Genomic DNA, 26,226 nt, shown 5'->3' with positions numbered 1-26,226 from the left:
AGCTAATCTCAGGTGGTATGGTCACTTAAAGAGAATATGAGAGGAAAGATTAGCAAAACAAGTGTTCTCTGCTAGGCTGGCAGGAAAAAGACTCGGAGGAAGACTAAGATATAGGTGGATTGATACAGTAAAAAGTGCCTTGGAAGCCAGAAATATGAGGTCTGATAATATTGGAGTCTTGACAGGTAATAGACTGATTTGGAAGAAAATTGTAGATAGGAAGTTAGTAATGATGTAAATTTTTCATGTAGTATTATCATATCCTGTAACACCCCTTGAGGGTATATATCAGGAATTTGATGATGATGAGGAGGAGGAGGGAGAATAATCTGGTGAAAAGCAGGTAACATTAAAGGTGATAGTTTGTCTTTTGTACATGGTAACAGATGAAAAATTTTGTTGATGGAAAAATATGTGGCAATAAGGTGAAACTTCTTCAAATTTCTACCAACAAGTTCAGAGATACCAGAAATATAAGGGACTGGAGCCATGTGATCTGTTGAAGAATCATTAGATGTTGGAACATAACAGTCAATAATCTGCTGGATTTGATAAGGGTTGTAACCATTTAATTCCATTAAAGTTTTGATAGTGAGAAGTTCTTGTTGTAAACTTGAGGGAGAGTAGCATACATTATGTGCTCTATTAATAAAATGATAATACTAATTTTTTGAGAGGTGCACTGACTTTTGATGAAAACATTATTATTATTATTATTATTATTAAACAAGACCTCATGGAGTCAAAGACTCATCTAGGAGGTCCTTTTATCTTACACACACATCTCATCATACCGTTTCTTAAACACATTCAAACTACTTGCAGACACCACACTCTCAGGCAAGGCATTCCAATCACTCACAACTCTGCACGAAAAAAACCTGCCTCTCACTCCCTTACTCACACCCTCCTTACACAGTTTCCAGGGATGACCTCTGGTTCTCCCCTGATCTCCCACTATTCTCTGTAGAACTTCTCCACCATTGATCCTATAACAACCCCTTACCAAGTTGTAGGTCTCTATCATATCTCCCCTCTTCCTTCTCTCCACGAGACTCTGCAAATTACATCTTTTCAATCTTTCCTCATACTCAACATTCCAGAGGTCAGAAACTACCTTAGTCAGTTGCCTTTGGACCCTTTCCAACATCTCTTCATCCTTCTGAAAACCCGGTGACCAAATCTGAGCACAACAGTCCAAGTGTGGCCTAATCAAAGCCTTATACATTGGAACAAGTATCTCCCTACTTCTACATGTCAGTGTCCTCCGCATCATTCCCAGAAGTCTTTGTGTTGTCTTCACAATTTTGGCGATGTGTCCCCTAAATTTTAGATCCTTATCCACTATCACCCCCAGATCTCTTATTTCCTCTACTTCCAACAATATATTCTCACCAAGCATAAATTCTGCATCCCATCTTTGTTTTCCAAATTTTAAAACTTTACATTTTGCAACATTGAACTCACATCCCCATTTGCTTGCCCAATCACTCAATTTATTCAAGTCTTCTTGCAAGGCCACAACATCTTCACTACTCTTTATGGTTCGTCCCAACTTTGCATCATCTGCAAACAACTGAATATCTCCATCCAAATCTTCACCAATATCATTAATATATAAGTTAAATAGTAATGGCCCTAAAACAGACCCCTGAGGCACTCCACTAGTGACTTTCCTTTTCCTGGATATTGCACCCCCATACACAACTTGTTGATACCTATCAGATAGCCAGTCTCCAATCCAATGCACTAATCTAATATCCAACCCCATCTGCTCTAGTTTGACTGTCAACTTATCATGAGGTACTCTATCAAAAGCCTTTGCGAAATCCAAGTATATTACTGTGTATCCTTCTCCTCTGTCCAAGGAAGCAGTCACTTTATTGTAATAAGTAAGTAGATTACTAAAACATGACCTCCCTTTAGCAAATCCATGCTGTCCATCAAAGATTATACCATTGTTGTCAACCCAACTCTGGATCCTAGTTCTCACAAGCTTCTCCAACAACTTAACCACAACACCTGACACACAGATAGGCCTATAGTTTGATGCTTGAGTTCGATCACCTCCTTTATGAAGTGGCACAATCTTGCCCTCCTTCCACTCTTTAGGAACTTGACCAAGTGCAAGACTCGTATTAAAAAAATATGTCAAGGCAGGTGTCAACTCTCTGGCACACTCCTTCAGAATACGTGGTGATATATTATCAAGTCCCACAGCCTTATTTACATCTAGTTTACTCAACTCCCCAAACACCTCTTGCTCACTTACAGTCAGTCTCACCTCCCCATCATCAACTGCTCTTAATCTCTCCATGAAGTCACATTCACAAGATTGAAAGATCTTTATGAATTGCTCATTAAGTATCTCCACAACACATTCTGCAACAGCTGTCTTTATACCATTTCCTCCAATCAATGTCATCCTTCCATAATCATTCTTTCTTTTGCTGGCTACATATCGAAAGAACTCCCTAGGATTCTTTTTGGCTTCATTAGCTAACTGCTGTTCATACCTCTCTTTAGCTACTCTCACCAACCAAGTCACCCTCCTTGCCTGGTCTTTGTAGACCTCATGAAATTGGTTACTTCCACTTCTCTTATGCTGTCTCCACAATGCCTTTTTTTTCTGTATTGCATGCTTAATCTCTTTATTCATCCATCTCACACCTACCTTATTTAACCTTCTCACCCGTGGTATACATTTAGACATTGCATCTACTAAATAGTTTTTGAAAATCCCCCAAGCTGCATTGATCTCTTTTCCAGCTAACTCCTCATTCCATGCTACATCTGCAAGCTGTCTCCTGAGCTCTTCATAATCACCCCCCCTTGTAGTTCCACATATACCCTTTTTTCACAGGGGTCCTTGCACTGCTGGCAACCACCCAGGTAATCACTTCATGGTCACTTTCACCAATTGGTGGATGATTTGACACCTCATTTATAATTACATCCTCCGATGAGATGACCAAATCCAAGACCCTTAATCCTCGTGTGCCCTCTGTTACATACTGTCTGAGGTAGTTATCCCTCAAAAACTCAAGAAACTCATTTTCTTTACTTCCAGTCGCTATCTCTTCAATCCAGTCTATATTGCCATAATTAAAATCACCCATAATGATCACCCTTTTCTTATTTGCTTGGCTTATTTGACTATACATTTCACTATCACCACCATCCACATTACCAGGTCTATAACAACATCCCACCAAGTATTTGATTCTATTCACCTCTATCTCACACCATACTGCCTCAAAACCACTGGCCCTATTTCCCTCTTGCATCTCTACCTTGTATGGACATAACTCTTTCTCTATCATCAATAGCACTCCCCCTCCCTTTTTATCCCTTCTATCCTCACGAAACACATCATACCTTTCCATCTCTATTCCTGTCAGGATGTCGTCCTCATCTAACCATGTCTCACTTATTCCAACAATCTCTGGGTACACAGACACAATTAGTGCAACCATTTCATCCGCCTTGTTTCTTATGCTTCTAGCATTGGTATACAAACACAACAACTCATTTCTGGATCTACAGCTAGTTCCACTGATACCATTCACTCGATGTGCTCTCTCTATGCTGGACTGGGGCCATTTCTCTTTCTGCTTCTTCATTTTAGAACAACATCTACAAGTAAAGGTTGGTTTTCGATAAATACTGGCTGACAAAGTTATCGGAGGCTGTGTAAGTAAGAAGGATGTCCAAGAATGGTAAACTGCCAGCATTTTCTTTTTCCATGGTGAATTGAATGCATGGATGAAGGCTATTGATCCATTTACAAAAGCGGTAAGTTCATTTTCAGAAGGAGGCTAAACACCAAAAACATCATCAATGTAATGAAACCAAAGAGAGGGTCAGGGATGAATGGATGAGAACGAGGAATCTTCCAGATGGTTCAAAAAATAATTTGTCAAAGGTGGAGACAGAGAGCTATGCATGGCACTGCCTTCAGCCTACCTATAGATATTGTTTTCTAGCTGAAATATCCTGATTTCATAACAAATTGAAAACTCTTCTCAACATCAGGAGAAAAATCATCATATGGAGGACATTCCTACAGATTGATGCAAAAATATGAATCATTATATCATAAGCAAAAATTTACTATTGACAACACTCCTACTGATAAATGGGTTATGAACATTTCTGAATGCCTGTTGTCTGATGCTGAGAACTAGTGTGTTGGCTAAAGTCCATGATTTTGTGTGGTACCTAAATCTATTCTGTACCTTGATTTTTTGCATAACGTCAAGCGCACTCTGTTGAGACCTTCCAGTGAAGATGCATAATAAACTATGCTTTGAAGTTGCTGCTTTACTCTTTAGAAGCAAATTACTTTCATGTAATTTATCTAGTACTGAAATCCATGGGCTATTTTCATTAAGATAAAAGAACCATATATCTATTTCGAAAACAGATAATGGAAAAGCTGTTGTGGCAATGGCTTTTACAAGATATCTCCACATTTTCAAGAAATTAGCTATAACCCTACAAAACATAAATTAAACAATTAAATAAGATCCTTGATGAAGTTGTTAACTGGGATCAAAATACTTTGGCCAAGTTACACACCCATTTTGGAAGGACTCCTCGTTTATATGATCTCCAAAAAATTCATAAAGATGGTTGTCTAGTAAATTGTATTGACTCTCCTGCCTATAGACCTGCTAAATATCTTTCATGTTTATTAACTGTCCGTGCTGAAAAATCCAGATCATTCATTAAGAATTCCATACATTTTCTTGAAAAAATCAAGAATATTCAAACAGAAGAGTCAGATATGTCAGTCAGCTTTGACTTTGTTTCACTTTTTATCAACATTTAGTTATATGACATCATTAGTTTACTATATGATAATTTCCCTCCTGTTAAGATTTTTGAATTTGTTACAATAAAATCCATAAACAGGTTGAAGGCATTTACTTAAAAAAAAAAAAGCCTATTAATTTATAATGCACATAAAAGACAAAATGATTGATGAAAAAAAGAGTACAAAAGTAAGAGTATGAACATACACATACCCACACACACCCACCCACCCTGTGCATCAAGGGAAAGCATTGTTCTAGAGGTCTAGTATGCGGACAAATTCACTATCTGAAGATAGTATTTCTCAAGCTATTTAGATAACAAACAGAATTCACTATACCACCTTAAAAAGAAAATGCATAAGAAAGTTTTGAAAAGAATGCAGTTAAACAGTTAGTGAATTTTATGTGTGGTTCAAAGGCCTCTTAGACTGAATGACTCTAACAGTATTAAATTTTACTATGCATGCTTAGTTTATAAACAGAAGGATATGTATTACATTACTTCTAGTTAAATTTCTACCATAGCCATCAATAAAAATGTTTTAAATTCCATGTTTAATGTCAATTTGTAATTTTATAGACATTCAGGATTTACATGCTACCAACAGTATTCTTCAGCATGCTATTAGAATACCCTCAGTTCTATGCCTGGAATATGGCCTTCAGCAACATCATTTTAAAGTTCTTGATCAGTCTTCATTCAAACATCAACAAACTGATGACTCCATGTTCCAACAACAGCAATGAGGGTCCTAAACAATTAATTTCAAAAATCTGGACTCAGGCTTTCTTGCAATCAAAGCTACACATATCACTGAATTGCTATTTTTATGTGAATCCCACCCAATGTACATTTGGTACTCTGTGTGTGTGTGAATTAAGGATCAGATAATCTGGGAATCTTCAATAAGCAAGACTGTGATTTCAAACTAGATGATAAAATTTATCTTAAATTGCAATCCATTGATTTCTATTTGCCATTCTGTGCAATTAATTGGGTAGTCTGCTTTTTCTTTGGTTGTTCATTGCATGTCTTTAGCATTCAGGTTGGCTTCCACTCTTCAAGCTTTCACCAATCCCAATAAGCAAAAACAAATATATACAACCTATTAAAAAAAAAAAAAAAACACCAATATAAATGTTTGCTGTCCAACTACTGACCGACTATTATCACCTCAATCCTCTCCAAAATAATGAAGAAAATAATTAATAGTCACCTTCTCCATTACCGAGAGTATACCAGTTAATCTGTAACAACAAGTATACATTCTGCCAATCTAGATCCACAGTTGTTCCCTTAACCTATGCCACTCAAAACCAGATAAGTGTCATGGAAAGGTTTGGGGGAAACAAGTATACTGTCGCTCTTGACATTTACAGAGCATTTGATCTTTTCTGGCATCAAGACCTACTTAGTAAATTTCCCTTCCTTCGGTCATCTGCTACCCTATATAATTGGATAACCAGCTTTCACCTGTTCATTCATTGCAAATCATGGTGAATGGCTCTTTCTTTGTTACCAATGTAGGAGTGTCTTTGTCCTATTCATGTACCCTCTTTCCTCTATACATAAATGACCTATTCTCAATCACCACTAATCCTATCTATAACTTGGCTGATGACAGTACACTCAATTCGTCCTACTCAGTTGACAAATCATGTAGTACTCTGCATCGAAGATCATCTGTAACTAATGTTTTAAACAATGATCTCACACCATCCTTCACTGGACCAAAGATAACCTGGTTATCACCAAAACAGTCTTGCCTTTTCTCTTGGAAAAGGGAATCTTAGCTTACTTCCCCTCACCCTCAGTAATACACAAATTACCAGACAGGATCAGATTCTCTCTCTCTCTCTTTGGATTGAATCTAGCCTTTCCTGACATAAGTATACCTAAGTTAACTGACCTTGACCAAGGAAGTGTTACAAGAAATTATATTCTTGTTTTATTCTCTTACTATAGCATAAGTAAACAAAGTTTGCATGTGAAGTATCTTAGCAATTAGACTACTTTTGTATAGAGGCCATCAACTTCATATCAACTGCCTCAGTATCTCATAATGCCAAAGCATTATGGAATACTGCTCTAGGAGATGCCTAGAGCAGTATCGCATAGGAGATGTCCAAGGAGGTGGTAGGTTTTCGCCTATCACTGCTGAGTATCCTAGAGTGATCAAGAGTAAATAATTAGAATGATCCTTTAGGTCACTCACTGAGGTTAGAGTAATCTGAAGGATCACCTAGTTTTTGGAGAAACCCCATTACTTACAAAGTGGTCTTGATCAATGCATTCCATTAAATCAGGAATAAGCCCTTAAGCCCTTTGGTAGGTGTTAGCCGTTTGCCCTGGGAGATCAGCAGTAACTACAGAGGCTGATGTTTAGATACAGAAGTAAACTAGTCATGAAAATACTTAATACAAACATTATTTCCTTATGTTTGGGTAAATGATTAAAACTAGAATGTAATTTCTTGTCAAGTATAATATATTTTGTAACAGAGTTAAAAAAAAAAAAAACTGTGTACAACATGCAAACATTATTTGCTTATGTTTGAGTAAATGATTAAAACTAGAACGTAATTTCTTGTCAAGTATAATATATTTTGTGACAGAGTTAAAAAACTGTGTACAACTAATTGATCCCACATGTCTTTGGCAAAATAAAGTTTAAAATACTGTAAACATCCACTCCCTATAGTGGAAATCAGTACTGCACTATATTTAACTAAAAACAGTAATACAGTGACAAAGAACGAATCAAGACATCATTGAATAGGAAAAAATATGCAAGACATTCTAAGCAATAATAAAAATATAGTTACTATAGATAACAATGAAAATTGTAGGCATAGACTTCTGGCTAATTGGTTCAAAAGACATATTTCGGTGATTACACCACATTTTTTATTATTCAGTTATACAACATACTGAAATAATAGTTCCCGACAAGTTTTGTAAATCGTAGAATTTACATCTTCAGGGGTAAATAGTATAAGTTAAAGTTTAAATATGAGAAATTAATAAATACAAATCATAACCGTCTGGCTATTCATAAACTCAAATGATAGAATGCAGATATAAAACGTTATTGACGTCGAACAATACTGGACGATGTCACATGTTCTTGTTCTCGTTCATACAGTCCGAGCTCAGAACGAGGTAGATTTTTTATTAGAGCTGACCACACTTAATGGAGAATTAAACCTTGATTTTTATTGCATTGGGTTGGGTTTTTCAGCATATTAGCAGCTTCTTTAAATTTTCTTATGTAGCAGTTGTTTTCTATGTATGACATCGTCATTTTTTGCCAGAGTACATTGATATGACGATAATATAAACAATGAAAATGTTTATATTATCATCAAACTATTCTTCTTTAGCTTGCTGAACCCCCCAAGTTCTTTGCTGCAGGTACCAATTTCTTCCACTCTTTTTTGTCTTGAGTTCTTCCAGTTCTGCCCAAGATTTCATCTCAGTAAGTCTTTTTGAATGTTATTCTCATATTTCCTTGGTCTTCCTCTAGGTCAATTTCCATCAGGCCCTTATCTTGAATGGTTCTTAGTCATCACCCATTCTTTCCACATGTTTAAGCCATCTCAACATGCAAGCTCCAAGAAGTGAGGATCCACAAAGTTATATGGTTCTCAGTTATGTCATTTTCTCCATTCACCTATTGCGTTATCTCTTACAGTCCAAAGATTTTTCTGGGGATTTTATTTTCATAGATTCAGAGTGATCTTGGTCTGTTATACTCCAGGTTTCTGCTCCATATAAAACAATATGTCTAATGATTGTCATGAATATTTCTGTTTTAACTCTGCTTGATAGAATTTTGGAAGATAATGATGACTGATAAGTTCTACTAGAGGCATGTATTCTAGCTTGCATTTCTATACTAATTTTATTATCTCAAGTAATTAGTGTTTCAAGATATTAAAAGGAAGTCACATTTTTAAATTTGCACTTTTTTCCCCAAAGGGAACAGGCAAGGCCATTTTGCCCTAACTTTTGAAGACTAATGGGTAGCTAATCTCCATCCTTAGCCAATCACAAAATAGCTGGCCCACACTATCAATGATATTAATATAGTGAGTAGTTGTAGATTGAACAAATTAGAATTTTTTTATGTAATAAAAAATATTAACTTTCTAAACATTTTTTAAAATTTTAAGACAGAGAGAGACCTGTGTAGCTGCATGGAAATGGCATTTACATCCATAGTCCTAGACAAGCTGAAGAAAGATCGTTCAATTCTAGTCACTGACTAAAGGAGTTTTTTTCTAAGCCTTTTTTTCAACTGGTTCTCAAGTTAGTCCAGTCTGCAGCTACACACCAGCTGGCAAAATCCACTCTCTCCATGGGCAAGTGTATTTGGCAAGCCCTGACTATAGCAACTCTCCACTAAAACAAACTATTCTTCTGCTATCTATCTAGTTCATTATTGTGAAAATCAGCTTTATATAATTTATAATAATAATACTATAATTTAACCTACTTGTTCACCATCAGGAATCTTAGTGAAGTACTCTGGATATTTGTAGCTCATTCCAACATTGTTCACTGTAAATATTACAATGATAATAAATATATACACCAAAGATAGAAACAAATGATACTGAGATCATTATTTTATGCAGAAAATATTAATCACACCACTTTCCTTTTTCACTTTTTTTTTTTTTTGCCATTTATTGCATTCATATCCCAAACTGATTCAATATTCTAAAAATTAGGCAACATAATGATCTGATGTCTGAAACCCACCCACACACACACACAAGGGGGGCTCCCCCCCCCGGTGCCTATGGCGCTTAACCGCCCGAGTTCCGGGCTGGTAAGCCGGTAAGACGAAAAACGTGACATAAAAACGTTTCAAATTTCGGCTTATCTTTTTATATATATAGAATAGATATATATTGGATGTCTGGTATATACCACTATATAAACTTCCATACAAAAAAAAAAAGCTTATATTTATATATTAGTAATTAAAAAATAATTAAAATTAGGTGGCTTCAGAGGCAGTGGTTTGGATGTTGATTAGCATCCCTATTGTTAATTTAATAGAGAAGAGGATACCTTGTACCTGCATACTTTGGATAAATACTTTGGAGAAACCTATCATTACAGTACAACAATTACACTTTACATACCAAATTTCAACACACCAAGAATAAAATCATACAGAAGGAAATGGCAATACTGTCCAAAAACAAGTGCAAATATGTATGTCTTTTTTCTGAAAGCAAAGCAACCTTAACTCCCTAACCTGTACTGATGAATCACACTATTCAACATCTAGAGAGGAGAAGCACTAATCCTGCAGAAGAACAGCAGAACTGAATCCCAACTCTAGGTGGTTAATGGTTTGAGGTTCTGTCCCATCACCAACATCCAAGCATGGATGTTTGAAAAAGCCTATTCTGGACAAATAGAGGCTCCTTGAGTTTAAAATGCCTTTTAAACTCAAGGAGCCTTGTATAGCTCCTTGAGTTTAAAAGGCATTTTTTGTTTAATTGTTATTATTTAAAAGAAAAAAAAATTTTAACAGTTTTGTGTCATACAGAACTCTGTAACTAACTCTATTTTTCAGAGGAAATGAGTGATGCAGATGAAGTACTGCAAGTTAAGGTTATTCTCCCCTTCAAAAAAACACAACACAATATATATATATATATATATATATATGTAAATAAGTTTAATAACCAAGGAGTAAAATAACCAAGTTTATAAAATTACTTGGTAACCCTAATATATATATATATATATACATGAGGCATGTTCAAAAAAAGACTTTTCCTATAAAGACCTTATTACTCATTTTACAACATTTTAAGCAGTCTTCTTCAAAGTAGTCCCCCTCTACTGGCCATACACTGTTGTTTCTGTGATGCATGCAGTTCTCTTATCACATTTTTTTTTAATCTCCTCTATGGTTTGGAAACAGCGTCCTTTCAATGTGGTTTTAAGTTTTAGAAACAGGAAAAAGTATGCAGGGGCTAAGTCCAGAGAATAGGGTGGATTGGGAATAACGGATGTGTGATGTTTTGCCAATATAACACCAGATGAGGGAGTGACAAGTGAGCCAGATCACTGTCATGGTGCAACATCTAAGTCTGGTTTTTCCCACAATTCAGGCCTCTTCATGCATGCAGCATCTCTCAAAGGCACTAAAATTTCCTGGTACAAATCTCTCTGTTTACCATCTGACCACATGGTATGTTCATAATGGACAATGCCATCACCTTGATCTTTGACCAAAAAAAAACTTATCTGTGTTTTTTTTGGTCAAGGAGATCCTTTCTTCACACACTGTGACGATTGCATCTACACTTTTTGATTATCATAGCCATAAATCCATATCTCATCTCCTGTTATGTTCTTAAGAAAGTTTTCATTACCATTTGCATTGCCAAGCAGTTCCTGATTTCGACAAGGTTCTCTTTCTGATCATCAATCAACAAACACGGCATGAATTTGCACTGACGTGCCACATCCGACGTTTTTCAGTCAATATTTGATGGCAAGAGCCTATGTTGATGCCCACTTTAACAGCAACTTCTCAGACAGTTAAACGACGATTTCTATGAATCACAGCACGAACTCTCTCTTGACATGGTCATCATCTGTTGATGTGGAAGGTTGTCCAGGCCTGGGATCTTCACCAACCAACATTCTGCCCTTTTTAAAACACTTAAACACTGCATTTAGCTCACACAGTCCTCTCCCCATATTCTTGGTTAAGCAATTGAAATGGCTCTGTAAAATGTTTACCAAGTTCATCAGAGGGCGCTAGTGGGCCAAGCGCTGCGGACGCGATTTGAAGAGCTCCTGATTCAGATAAGTTTTACTAGGAATAATTAAGTATATATGTGTAATTGTTTAAGTAAGAGCGGCTGTAAACGTTGTACGCTACCGATATTATTAGTGTGGAGTTTTTTCTTGCCTAAACTAAATTACGAAATCGTTATTATTAGACCTAGTAACCTGCAGAGAAAAAAAAAAAAAAAAAAATGGCGGTGGCCATTTTTTTTTTTTTTTAATTTATGATTTTAATTTATATTTCAGTTGTTTCGTTAAGTGTGAGGTCTGTTATATGTATTCCTTCGATTACATAAATGATTTGTGGATGTTTAGTGCAGATGGACGAAGGGTGTGTGCGAAGTGTGACCTGAACAAGGAACTGATGAATGCGAATATGAAATTGATGACAGAAAGTGCTAGTACCGATTGTGTCACGAGTGCACGTTTGAAAGAGAAGGATGGTGAGAGAGAGAGGCAAAAAAATGTTAAAAAATCAGGAAGAAAGAAAAAGAGCGATTTGACAACCGTAACGGATGTTAAAAGGGACGAAAGTGAGGCGGAAAGAAACGAAATTGAGAGAACGAATGAAAGTAGAAATGGCGTGATGCAGAAATCGCAAGTAAAAAAAATCGAAAGAATAAATGATAGCGAAAAAAGAATGAATGACGGTGAAAGTTGGACGCTTGTTGGAACGAAAGTACTAAACCAAAGAAAGATGAATAACAGTAAAAGTGCGAAGAATGATAGCGAAAGATGGACGCATGTTAGTCCGAAAGTACGGAAACAAAGAAAGATAAATGAGAGTGAAAGTGAGAAGAATGATAGTGAAAGTTGGACATATGTTGGACTGAAAGTACGGAAACAAAGAAGGATGAATGAGAGGGAAAGTGAGAAGAGGGGGTCGAGAGTTAGAAAGTTAGAAAGATTTAATGATAGAGAGAATGTGTAGCAAGGTTCAGAAGGTGAATTGGATTGGATAAAGCAAGAAATGAAATGGATGCGTAATGAAATTAAGAGAATTCAGGTCAAAACTATTAAAATAAATCATGATCGCATGAAAGAGTTAACGAAAGATGAGCGAGTGGCGACTCCATTATTAAAGGTGTGCTAGAGGATAAAATGCACATGGTATGTTTTCCAGGCAGTAAAATGAGTAGAGTGATTGAGGCATTGAATATGAGGCAGGAGCGAGCAAAAGAGTTAATTGTATTAATTGGTACAAATGATTTGAGAGAGAACAAAGAGCATGTCAAAATGAATGTCAGGACTCTGCCTGGAAAGATAAAAGAGAATAGTGTGACAGGAAGGGTAGTCAGCGTGTTGCCTAGGTGAAATGAGGCAGAGAGCAAGGATTATGAATGATATTCTGGCTGAAATGTGTGAGGAGATGGGAGTACATTTTGTTAATGTGTGGAATGAGTTTGAGGGACGAAGTGAGCTGTATGGGAGCGATGGACTGCATTTGAGTGGTTATGGTGTGAGTTGCTTGGAGAGACTGCTGCTGGAAAGTAGAGAAGTGAATAGAGAGAATGAATCAGATCGAGAGGGGAGTGATGTGGAAGAGCAGGAGAGTAAGACAGGAGAGATTGAAGAAGTGGAAATGAATGGGGAAGTGAGTGGTATGAGTAGAGAAAATGAGAGAATGGGTGTGCAAGAGGAGCAGGGAAACGGGGAGGCTCAGGGTGGACAGGGGTACACAGCGTGAGAAAGGTGGATGCTCCAAGAGGAGGTGAGAGCATGTGTAGGCAGGAAAGTAATGGGATGACCAGGGATCAAGAGGAAACAGATGGAATTGCAAAGGGTTCTAAAATGAAGAAGCAGAAAGGGAAATGGCCCCATCCAGCATGGAGAGATCACATCGAGTGAGTGGTATCAGTGGAACTAGCTGTAGATCCACAAATGAGTTGTTGTGTTTGTATACCAATGCTAGAAGTATAAGAAACAAGGTGGATGAAATGGTTGCACTAACTGCATCTGTGCACACAGAGATTGTCGGAATAAGTGAGACATGGTTAGATGAGGACGACATCCTGACAGGAAAAGAGATTGAAAGATATGTGTTTCGTGAGGATAGAAGGGGTAAAAAGGGAGGGGGGGTGCTATTGGTGATAGAGAAAGAGTTATGTCCATACAAGGTAGAGATGCAAGAGGTAAATAGGGCCAGTGGTTTTGAGGCAGTATGGTGTGAGATAGAGGTAAATAGAATCAAATACTTGGTGGGATGTTGTTATAGACCTGGTAATGTGGATGGTGGTGATAGTGAAATGTATAGTCAAAAAGCCAAGCAAATAAGAAAAGGGTGATCATTATGGTGATTTTAATTATGGCAATATAGACTGGAATGAAAAGATAGCAACTGGAAGTAAAGAAAGTGAGTTTCTTGAGTTTTTGAGGGATAACTACCTCAGACAGTATGTAACAGAGGGCACACGAGGATTAAGGGTCTTGGATTTGGTCATCTCATCGGAGGATGTAATTATAAATGAGGTGTCAAATCATCCACCAATTGGTGAAAGTGACCATGAGGTGATTACCTGGGTGGTTGCCAGCAGTGCAAGGACCACTGTGAAAAAAGGGTATATGTGGAACTACAAGGGGGGTGATTATGAAGAGCTCAGGAGACAGTTTGCAGGTGTAGCAGGGAATGAGGAGTTAGCTGGAAAAGAGATCAATGCAGCTTGGGGGATTTTCAAAAACTATTTAGTAGATGCAATGTCTAAATGTATTCCAAGGGTGAGAAGGTTAAATAAGGTAGGTGTGAGATGGATGAATAAAGAGATTAAGCATGCAATACAGAGAAAAAGGGTATTGTGGAGGCAGCATAAGAGAAGTGGAAGTAACCAATTTCATGAGGTCTACAAAGACCAGGCAAGGAGGGTGACTTGGTTGGTGAGAGTAGCTAAAGAGAGGTATGAACAGCAGTTAGCTAATGAAGCCAAAAAGAATACTAGGGAGTTCTTTCGATATGTAGCCAGCAAAAGAAAGAATGATTATGGAAGGATGACATTGATTGGAGGAAATGGTATAAAGACAGCTGTTGCAGAATGTGTGGTGGAGATACTTAATGAGCACTTCATAAAGATCTTTCAATCTTGTGAATGTGACTTCATGGAGAGATTAAGAGCAGCTGATGATGGGGAGGAGAGACTGACTGTAAGTGAGCAAGAGGTGTTTGGGGAGTTGAGTAAACTAGATGTAAATAAGGCTGTGGGACTTGATAATATATCACCGCATATTCTGAAGGAATGTGACAGACAGCTGACACCTGCCTTGACATATTTTTTTAATACGAGTCTTGCACTTGGTCAAGTTCCTAAAGAGGGGAAGGAGGGCAAGATTGTGCCACTTCATAAAGGAGGTGATCGAACTCAAGCATCAAACTATAGGCCTATCTGTGTGTCAGGTGTTGTGGTTAAGTTGTTGGAGAAGCTTGTGAGAACTAGGATCCAGAGTTGGGTTGACAACAATGGTATAATCTTTGATGGACAGCATGGATTTGCTAAAGGGAGGTCATGTTTTAGTAATCTACTTACTTATTACAATAAAGTGACTACTTCCTTGGACAGAGGAGAAGGATACACAGTAATATACTTGGATTTCGCAAAAGCTTTTGATAGAGTACCTCATGATAAGTTGACAGTCAAACTAGAGCAGATGGGGTTGGATGTTAGATTAGTGCATTGGATTGGAGACTGGCTATCTGATAGGTATCAACAAATTGTGTATGGGGGTGCAATATCCAGGAAAAGGAAAGTCACTAGTGGAGTGCCTCAGGGGTCTGTTTTAGGGCCATTACTATTTAACTTGTATATTAATGATATTGGCGAAGATTTGGATGGAGATATTCAGTTGTTTGCAGATGATGCAAAGTTGGGACGAACCATAAAGGGTAGTGAAGATGTTGTGGCCTTGCAAGAAGACTTAAATAAATTGAGTGATTAGGCAAGCAAATGGGGATGTGAGTTCAATGTTGCAAAATGTAAGGTTTTAAAATTTGGAAAACAAAGATGGGATGCAGAATTTATGCTTGGTGAGAATATATTGTTGGAAGTAGAGGAAATAAGAGATCTGGGGGTGATAGTGGATAAGGATCTAAAATTTAGGGGACACATCGCCAAAATTGTGAAGACAACACGAAGACTTCTGAGAATGATGTGGAGGACATTGACGTGTAGAAGTAGAGATTCTTGTTCCATTCTATACGGCTTTGATTAGGCCACACGTGGACTATTGTGCCCAGATTTGATCACCTGGTTTTCAGAAGGATGAAGAGATGTTGGAAAGGGCCCAAAGGCGATTGACTAAGGTAGTTTCTGACCTCTGGAATGTCGAGTATGAGGAAAGATTGAAAAGATGTAATTTGCAGAGTCTAGTGGAGAGAAGGAAGAGGGGAGATATAATAGAGACCTACAAGTTGGTAAGGGGTTGCTATAGGATTAATGGTGGAGAAGTTCTACAGAGAATAGTGGGAGATGAGGAGAGAAAGAACCAGAGGTCATCCCTGGAAACTGTATAAAGAGGGTGTGAGTAGGGGAGTGAGAGGCAGGTTTTTTTTCGTGCAGAGTTGTGAGTGATTGGAATGCCTTGCCTGAGTGTGGTGTCTGCAAGGAGTTTGAATGTGTTTAAGACATGGTATGATGAGATGTGTGTGAGATAAAAGGACCTCCTAGATGAGTCTTTGACTCCATGAGGTCTTGTTTAATAATAATAATAAGTTAGCAGCAAAATTTCACACACACATTGTTCTTCAAACTCTTTCATTGTCACTAATCTGTTGAATAGCTTGTGCACATGCTCACTTCAGCAGATGTAATTCAACAACTAATGATCATAGCAGAACAGGGAAAATGGCAGTTTCTTGTCAAAACTTGCTGCTAAGTGCAATCAGTAGCCACAGCACAATCTCTGTGCCGGTTGGGTGCTATTTAAAAAGTTTGGTCTTTTTTTGAACACCCCCTCATATATGAGTTTGAAGTTCAATATGCTGCTCATTGAGTGATACCTCCCATAATAAGTATATTGACTCCAGGAAGGATTGCTATGATAGAAAAACAGCTGGAAAAAGGCAAAAAATATAAATTTTCTTTATATTGTTGGTCACTTATTTGCTTTACAGTGCTCTCTTCCTTAATGATATGGGAAAATTCTTCTATTTCTTCCTAGGAAATTCTTCCTGCGAGATACTGGTGTATATTATTATTGCATGGGAATCTCCAAGGAGCCTGAAGAGTGATGACAGGAGTTCCAGACTATCCATACAATAACTTATCATGCCTCTCCTTGAATGTATTTACTGACAAAGCACCCACAACAGATTCATGACAAACCAATTCCACTAACTGACTCTTTCTCCAAGTGAAAAAACTAGTCCGAAGTCTTTATTAACTACGTTCTACTCAATTTCCAGGGATGATCCATGTTCATTTACCAGTACAGAGTACAAGAACATGTAGCTTGGTTCCTTATATACATGTATCCTTCTGATGATGACCTCATACATGGGTCGAAACGTCAAATTGTTATTTTATAAATAATAAGTAAAATAATAATTTCAACGTGTGTTTTGTGTCCCTAAATTCGGAAATATGAATGCTGATCACCGTGTAACCTTAAAAGAAAGAATTATATATAGGCTATCCAGAGGCCTCTTCTCAGTTATCTAGCCTTGAGCTTTAAGCAGCATATAACTATGTTAACATTTAAAATAACCAACATCCTTAAAGAACTCATTAATTTACCCCCTCCCAACAAAATAACAAATATTTTAGCATTTTCAAAACATTGTTTTTTTTTAAACATGATAAATTTTGGCAGTATCAAGAATTCTTAATTCCATGCACACCAGATAGCCCGTGCTTATTGTGCATATGTTTATGGTACAGTAGCATATATCATGAAGGGTAAGCACATTTATTAGTATTAGCATGATTTTATTTTCCCCACCTCCTTATCTTTAAGAGTTATCTATTGTCTTTACCTATTTAGTTAAATCACAGTATTCCTTTCCTTGATGATTTGTAATGTAATGTCACAAAGTTAACAGTCCATCATAACTTGTGAATATGTATATACAGGCAACTGATAGCACTCTGATGACTTGGAGAATATTTTATATAAACAGATAATTTACACAAAGCATCCTGGAGAATAAAAACTTCAAGCTGTTCTTCTCCTCCATGATGCCAAAGAGATGGAAAGAGACTGAGAGAGTAAACATAAACTATAATTGTAGGATTTGACTTGAAGATTTATTATAGTAAGAAAGAAAGCCACTACATGTTTCACAGTAAGTTTATCTCCCAACATCACAAATCTTTTTCAACACTGCCTTCAATCGTCTTTCTTTATCTTGAAAGGAAAGTTTTATTTTAGAAATATGGTTTAGCAACAGACCTCCCGTTATTACCAAATAAATTTAATAATTACTTACAACAGCGAAGTAAACCTGAATAATTTTTATTCCAGTATTTCACATAATGGTAACTGAAGAACTCTCAAGGAAAAAGATAACAAGGAGGTCAAAGTAATTTGAACAAGAACACAGAACATCAAGCAAAGATTCAATTATTTTGATTATGATCTCTGGACACAGTCAAAGGTGAGCAATTTTTTTTTTTATTTATTTAAATGCAGAGTTACAGTCTCTTAGATAAATATCTACAGAAGTGCTTCCCAAACTTATGGATGTAAAGGCCCCTTTGGAAAAATTAAAATATTTCACGGCTCCATCAAAAAAAAAAAAAAATCATAATACAGACATATATTATTATAACATTTATTGTATTTATATTCAATACAAAACATACACTGTGAATATTTCAAAAATCAAATGTAAATATTATTACACTTTTAGCATCTTACATACACATTTGACATGGCACATTATATTATATTTTTATACAGATTTGAAATGAAAATGAAATTTCATGAAAAATGAAAATATAAGCATATATTTACTAATATTCATTAAACGCCAAAATACGCAGGAAGCAAAATTTGTGAACCAACACCAATGTGTGATTTCTTTCTATTAAAATATAAAAAATAACAAAAAAGAAATAATAAAAATTAAATACATTTCTTTTAAGATAAAAAAAAAATATCTGCTTAGTCTTAAAACATTTTAAATTTGTTTATATCATTTCATGATCCCCTCAACAAAACTAACCCAAGGGGGGGCTATCACCCACAGTTTGGGAAGTGCTGATCTAGAAGACTGGAAGTATTGTGCAATCATACTTATTTAGGTTAGGAGTATTCTGCAAAACATAAGCAGATACCCAGATTAATCTGTCACTTTTGAATTGAGTCTTTTTTTTTCAAGTAATAGTTCTCCATCTAACTACATGTAGAGTTGAGCACATGGTCTGCTAATGCACTTTGCCCATCTATATTGGTTCATAACTATATAATTCTAGTGTTCTTCTCTCCATTTAGCTGCAGATCTTCCAGAATTGTCCATAATATGGGAATGTTTAAACTGAACATGTATTCTACATGAACTACATCTTTTGGAGAATGAATAAAAGAAGCTAGTTCTAATACTGGATTACAGGAAGTTTGTAACACTTAATAAGTTTAATTTGTAAAATTAAATTAAATACCATATTAATTTGTAAAATTTAATAAAATTAGTTTAATCCTTTATCCAAGTGTGAGCAAACAAAGTTTGCACCTGAAGTATCTTCAGGACTAGGGTAAGGTGATACAACAACCCAGGGCAACTCGTTGCAAAGGTGGAGAAAGCTACCAACACTCCTATCTCAGTATCTCCTATAATGCAAAACACATCTCCATGCGGATATGTCTAATGTTATGCATTAAGGGAAGGGCCACTACCCAGACTAGTTTCGACCTTTATTGAGGTCTCTTCAGTGGGAGCCAGGCCCTAGTAGAGATACCAGGCAGAAGCATTAGCAGATCATCTCTACCTATAGGAGTTGCCAAATGGTGTGCCACCCTTTTTTAATAAATTACTCTGGATTTAGAGAAAGATGTTGAAAGTTTATTTTTCACTTGGTTAGAGTATAATAAAATTAGTTTAATCCTTTATCCAAGTGTGAGCAAACAAAGTTTGCACCTGAAGTATCTTCAGGACTAGGGTAAGGTGATACAACAACCCAGGGCAACTCGTTGCAAAGGTGGAGAAAGCTACCAACACTCCTATCTCAGTATCTCCTATAATGCAAAACACATCTCCATGCGGATATGTCTAATTATTATTATTATTATTATTAAACAAGACCTCATGGAGTCAAAGACTCATCTAGGAGGTCCTTTTATCTCACACACATCTCATCATACCGGGTCTTAAACACATTCAAACTCCTTGCAGACACCACACTCTCAGGCAAGGCATTCCAATCATTCACAACTCTGCACGAAAAAAACCTGCCTCTCACTCCCCTACTCACACCCTCTTTATACAGTTTCCAGGGATGACCTCTGGTTCTCCCCTGATCTCCCACTATTCGCTGTAGAACTTCTCCACCATTGATCCTATAGCAACCCCTTACCAACTTGTAGGTCTCTATCATATCTCCCCTCTTCCTTCTCTCCACTAGTCTCTGCAAATTACATCTTTTCAATCTTTCCTCATACTCGACATTCCAGAGGTCAGAAACTACCTTAGTCAGTCGCCTTTGGACCCTTTCCAACATCTCCTCATCCTTCTGAAAACCAGGTGACCAAATCTGGGCACAATAGTCCATGTGTGGCCTAATCAAAGCCTTATACAATGGAACAAGAATCTCCCTACTTCTACACGTCAGTGTCCTCCTCATCATTCCCAGAAGTCTTTGTGTTGTCTTCACAATTTTGGCGATGTGACCCCTAAATTTTAGATCCTTATCCACTATCACTCCCAGATCTCTTATTTCCTCTACTTCCAACAATATATTCTTACCAAGCATAAATTCTGCATCCCATCTTTGTTTTCCAAATTTTAAAACCTTACATTTTGCAACATTGAACTCACACCCCCATTTGCTTGCCCAATCACTCAATTTATTCAAGTCTTCTTGCAAGGCCACAACATCTTCACTACTCTTTATGGTTCTTCCCAACTTTGCATCATCTGCAAACAGCTGAATATCTCCATCCAAATCTTCGCCAATATCATTAATATACAAGTTAAATAGTAATGGCCCTAAAACAGATCCCTGAGGCACTCCACTAGTGACTTTCCTTTTCCTGGATATTGCACCCCCATACACAACTTGTTGATACCTATCAGATAGCCAGTCTCCAATCCAATGCACTAATCTAATATCCAACCCCATCTGCTCTAGTTTGACTGTCAACTTATCATGAGGCACTCTATCAAAAGCTTTTGCGAAATCCAAGTATATTACTGTGTATCCTTCTCCTCTGTCCAAGGAAGCAGTCACTTTATTGTAATAAGTAAGTAGATTACTAAAACACGACCTCCCTTTAGCAAATCCATGCTGTCCATCAAAGATTATACCATTGTTGTCAACCCAACTCTGGATTCTAGCTCTCACAAGCTTCTCCAACAACTTAACCACAACACCCGACACACAGATAGGCCTATAGTTTGATGCTTGAGTTCGATCACCTCCTTTATGAAGTGGCACAATCTTGCCCTCCTTCCACTCTTTAGGGACTTGACCAAGTGCAAGACTCGTATTAAAAAAATATGTCAAGGCAGGTGTCAACTCTCTGGCACATTCCTTCAGAATACGTGGTGATATATTATCAAGTCCCACAGCCTTATTTACATCTAGTTTACTCAACTCCCTAAACACCTCTTGCTCACTTACAGTCAGTCTCTCCTCCCCATCATCAACTGCTCTTAATCTCTCCATGAAGTCACATTCACAAGATTGAAAGATCTTTATGAAGTGCTCATTAAGTATCTCCACCACACATTCTGCAACAGCTGTCTTTATACCATTTCCTCCAATCAATGTCATCCTTCCATAATCATTCTTTCTTTTGCTGGCTACATATCGAAAGAACTCCCTAGGATTCTTTTTAGCTTCATTAGCTAACTGCTGTTCATACCTCTCTTTAGCTACTCTCACCAACCAAGTCACTCTCCTTGCCTGGTCTTTGTAGAACTCATGAATTTGGTTACTTCCACTTCTCTTATGCTGCCTCCACAATGCCCTTTTTCTCTGTATTGCATGTTTAATCTCTTTATTCATCCATCTCACACCTAACTTATTTAACCTTCTCACCCGCGGTATACATTTAGACATTGCATCCACTAAATATTTTTTGAAAATCCCCCAAGCTGCATTGATCTCTTTTCCAGCTAACTCCTCATTCCATGCTACACCTGCAAGCTGTCTCCTGAGCTCTTCATAATCACCCCCCTTGTAGTTCCACATATACCCTTTTTTCACAGGGGTCCTTGCACTGCTGGCAACCACCCAAGTAATCACCTCATGGTCACTTTCACCAATTGGTGGATGATTTGACACCTCATTTATAATTACATCCTCCGATGAGATGACCAAATCCAAGACCCTTAATCCTCTTGTGCCCTCTGTTACATACTGTCTGAGGTAGTTATCCCTCAAAAACTCAAGAAACTCATTTTCTTTACTTCCAGTTGCTATCTCTTCATTCCAGTCTATATTGCCATAATTAAAATCACCCATAATGATCACCCTTTTCTTATTTGCTTGGCTTATTTGACTATACATTTCACTATCACCACCATCCACATTACCAGGTCTATAACAACATCCCACCAAGTATTTGATTCTATTCACCTCTATCTCACACCATACTGCCTCAAAACCACTGGCCCCATTTCCCCCTTGCATCTCTACCTTGTATGGACATAACTCTTTCTCTATCATCAATAGCACTCCCCCTCCCTTTTTACCCCTTCTATCCTCACGAAACACATCATACCTTTCCATCTCTATTCCTGTCAGGATGTCATTTTCATCTAACCATGTCTCACTTATTCCGACAATCTCTGGGTGCACAGACGCAATTAGTGCAACCATTTCATCCGCCTTGTTTCTTATACTTCTAGCATTGGTATACAAACACAACAACTCATTTCTGGATCTACAGCTAGTTCCACTGATACCACTCACTCGATGTGATCTCTCCATGCTGGACTGGGGCCATTTCCCTTTCTGCTTCTTCATTTTAGAACCCTTTGCAATTCCATCTGTTTCCTTTTGATCCCTGATCATCCCATTACTTTCCTGCCTACACATTCTCTCACCTCCTCTTGGAGCATCCACCTTTCTCACGCTGTGTATCCCTGTCCACCCTGAGCCTCCCCGTTTCCCTGCTCCTCTTGCACACCCATTCTCTCATTATCTATACTCATACCACTCACTTCCACATTCATTTCCACTCCTTCAATCTCTCCTGTCTTACTCTCCTGCTCTTCCACATCACTCCCCTCTTGATCTGATTCATTCTCTCTATTCACTTCTCTACCTTCCAGCAGCAGTCTCTCATCGCTCCCATACAGCTCACTTCGTCCCTCAAACTCATTCCACACATTAACAAACTGTACTCCCATCTCCTCACACATTTCAGCCAGAATATCATTCATAATCCTTGCTCTCCGCCTCATTTCACCACAATCATACCTAGGCAACACACTGACCACCCTTCCTGTCACACTATTCTCCTTTATCTTTCCAAGCAGTCTCCTGACATTCATTTTGACATGCTCTTTGTTCTCTCTCAAATCATTTGTTCCAATTAATACAATTAACTCTTTTGCTCGTTCCCGCCTCATGTTCAATGCCTCAATCACTCTACTCATTTTACCGCCTGGAAAACATGCCTTGTGCATTTTATCCTCTAGCACACCTTTAATAATGGAGTCGCCATACAACGCCACTCGCTCATCTTTTGTTAACTCTTTCATGCCATCATGATTTATTTTAATAGTTTTGACCTGCATTCTCTTAATTTCATTCCGCATCCATTTCATTTCTTGCTTCATCCAATCCAATTCACCTTCTGAACCTCGCGACACATTCACTCTATCATTAAATCTTTCTAACTTTCTAACTCTCGACCCTCTCTTCTCACTTTCCCTCTCATTCATCCTTCTTTGTTTCCGTACTTTCGGTCCAACATACGTCCAACTTTCACTGTCATTCTTCTCACTTTCACTCTCACATATCTTTCTTTGTTTCCGTACTTTCGGACTAACATGCGTCCAACTTTCGCTATCATTCTTTTCACTTTTACTGTCATTCATCTTTCTTTGGTTTAGTACTTTCGTTCCAACATGCGTCCAACTTTCGCCATCAGTCATTCTTTTTTCGCTATCATTCATTCTTTCGATTTTTTTTACTTGCGGTTTCTGCACCACGCCATTTCTACTTTCATTCGTTCTCTCAATTTCGTTTCTTTCCGCCTCACTTTCGTCCCTTTTAACATCCGTTACGGTTGTCAAATCGCTCTTTTTCTTTTTTCCTGATTTTTTAACATTTTTTCGCCTGTCTTTCTCGCCATTCTCTTTCAAACGTGCACTCACGACACAATCGGTACTAGCACTTTCTGTCATCAACTTCATATTCGCATTCATCAATTCCTCGTTCAGGTCACATTTCGCACACACCCTTCTTCCATCCGCACTAAACATCCACAAATCATTTATGTAATCGAAGGAATACATATAACAGACCTCACACTTAACGAACCTACTGAAATCCAAATTAAAATCATGGAATGACAATGCAGCCGCCATTTTTTTTTTTTTTCTCTGCAGGTTACTAGGTCTAATATTAACGTTTTCGTATTTAGTTTAAGCAAGAAAAAAAAAACCCACACTAATACTATCGGTAGCGTACAACGTTTACAGCCGCTCTTACTTAAACAATTACGCATATATACTTAATTATTCCTAGTAAAACTTATCTGAATCAGGAGCTCTTCAAAGCACGTTCGTAGCGCCTGACCCACTAGCGCCCTCCTTCCTTTAGATAACTAATGTTATGCATTAAGGGAAGGGCCACTACCCAGACTAGTTTCGACCTTTATTGAGGTCTCTTCAGTGGGACCTTACCCTAGTCCTGAAGATACTTCAGGTGCAAACTTTGTTTGCTCACACTTGGATAAAGGATTAAACTAATTTTATTATACTCTAACCAAGTGAAAAATAAACTTTCAACATCTTGTAAAATTTAATAAGGTATTTAATAAGTGTATATATATATTTTTTTTATCTTTTCACATACTCCTTTGATATAAGGGACCACTACAGCTTTGGAGTGATCTACTGATTCTCTGCTTGTCTAATATTAGCAGTGGGGTAAAACAACAGGGCTTATTTTTTTTAGAATTGTAATCCTTATTAATGAAATTATTGTGGTTATTGTGTTCTTTTTTTTTTATTGTATAAAACAACTGTGACTGATGAAGCATGTCTAAAAATGTTATCTCACACACTTTAGTCAGCAGAAATGTTTTTTTTCCCTTGAGTAAATGCCATTTAAGCAAATAGTTCTAGTTCTGTATGCTAATGTTTTTTTATTATATCATAAATCTGTGCCAGATGGTGGTGTGAATTAATATTCAGTTATTAGATAGTATGAGTGGGTTTTCTGTGGATAGTATAAGAGAGATAACCAACTGGAAGTCTGCTGACTAAAGTGTGTGAGATAACATTTTTAGACATGCTTCATCAGTCACAGTTGTTTTATACAACAAAAAAAAAAAGAACACAATAACCACAATAATAAACTTTTCATTTGTACTGAAGTACTATCGATGCGATACAAAACATTTATTAACTGGGATGAACAGCATTAAGACCACCATATATTCCTATATCTACAATAGGAATAAATATAACCCATCAATCCACTGAGATTATAATAAAAGTAATGCAGCTCTCTTTATGTAATCTTTCCAAGAGGAAACTGTTCATATGCACGACTACAGTTTTTTTTTTTCTCTAAAGAACTCTGTGTCCAAGAGGTGACAGCAAGTTCTGCAAGACTAGATTGTACTAACTCATATTACTTGATGCAGTTTTGATGTTCCTCACAATGAACTGCTTTGGTTTAACCACAGGTACAAGGGATCTGGTACACAACATGGAAAGCCAATTGGGAAAGCCTCTTCTTTACTGAACTTAGAAATGATGAAATCTTATGGACCAGCAGAATGACATATGAGGACCAAACCCAAGTATCTTTATAATATTCAGATATTCCTCTAACACAAGGAATGAGTGATTTCTCTTTGAAAGCCAAAGGAAGATGAGGAGTCCCTACAGTTGTTTATGGTTTTATTGGTGAATGACACACTGATTTTATGTGCTACGGTTTCTGGTTGCAAAAAGACATCATCAGAGCAAAAGAGTGAGCTTGATGAATGAGGATCCATCTTGTGCCATAATTTCAACAAGGATTATGGCAAACTAAGCATAACACATATAATGTGTCCTTTCTTTTCAAAATAAAAAAATTAAAAAAAATTGAGAATTAGAATCTTCAGAAGAAGACACTAAAGTTCTGAAATATCAGTTTCTTCATGGAAAGGATATATAAGGGACACTGAGAAGCACTGTTCCATAGTTCTAATCTAATCTGAAGAGATTTGATTGGTTACATTTGTTTGCACTATGAGTGATAGTGC

General features: G+C 37.2%; 1 protein-coding gene across 1 annotated transcript in view; it reads right to left on the bottom strand.

Annotated features, from left to right (window-relative positions):
• The window catches only part of LOC150097881 (very-long-chain 3-oxoacyl-CoA reductase-B-like), a 201,268-nt gene that overhangs the window by 113,491 nt on the left and 61,551 nt on the right, over positions 1 to 26,226 (bottom strand). Inside the window, exon 5 of the mRNA XM_090406335.1 lies at positions 9,320 to 9,384. Within this exon, the coding sequence (XP_090262461.1) occupies positions 9,320 to 9,384 (65 nt within the window). The remainder of the gene's footprint in view (positions 1 to 9,319; positions 9,385 to 26,226) is intronic.

Source organism: Typopeltis vanoorti, chromosome 16, assembly GCF_054136105.1.
Source record: "Typopeltis vanoorti isolate ZY-2024b chromosome 16, IOZ_Tvanoo_1.0, whole genome shotgun sequence".
NCBI classification, from domain to species: Eukaryota; Metazoa; Arthropoda; class Arachnida; order Uropygi; family Thelyphonidae; genus Typopeltis; species Typopeltis vanoorti.
The sequence above is the reverse complement of the archived record's forward strand: the minus strand, read 5'-3'. Positions and strand labels throughout refer to the sequence as shown.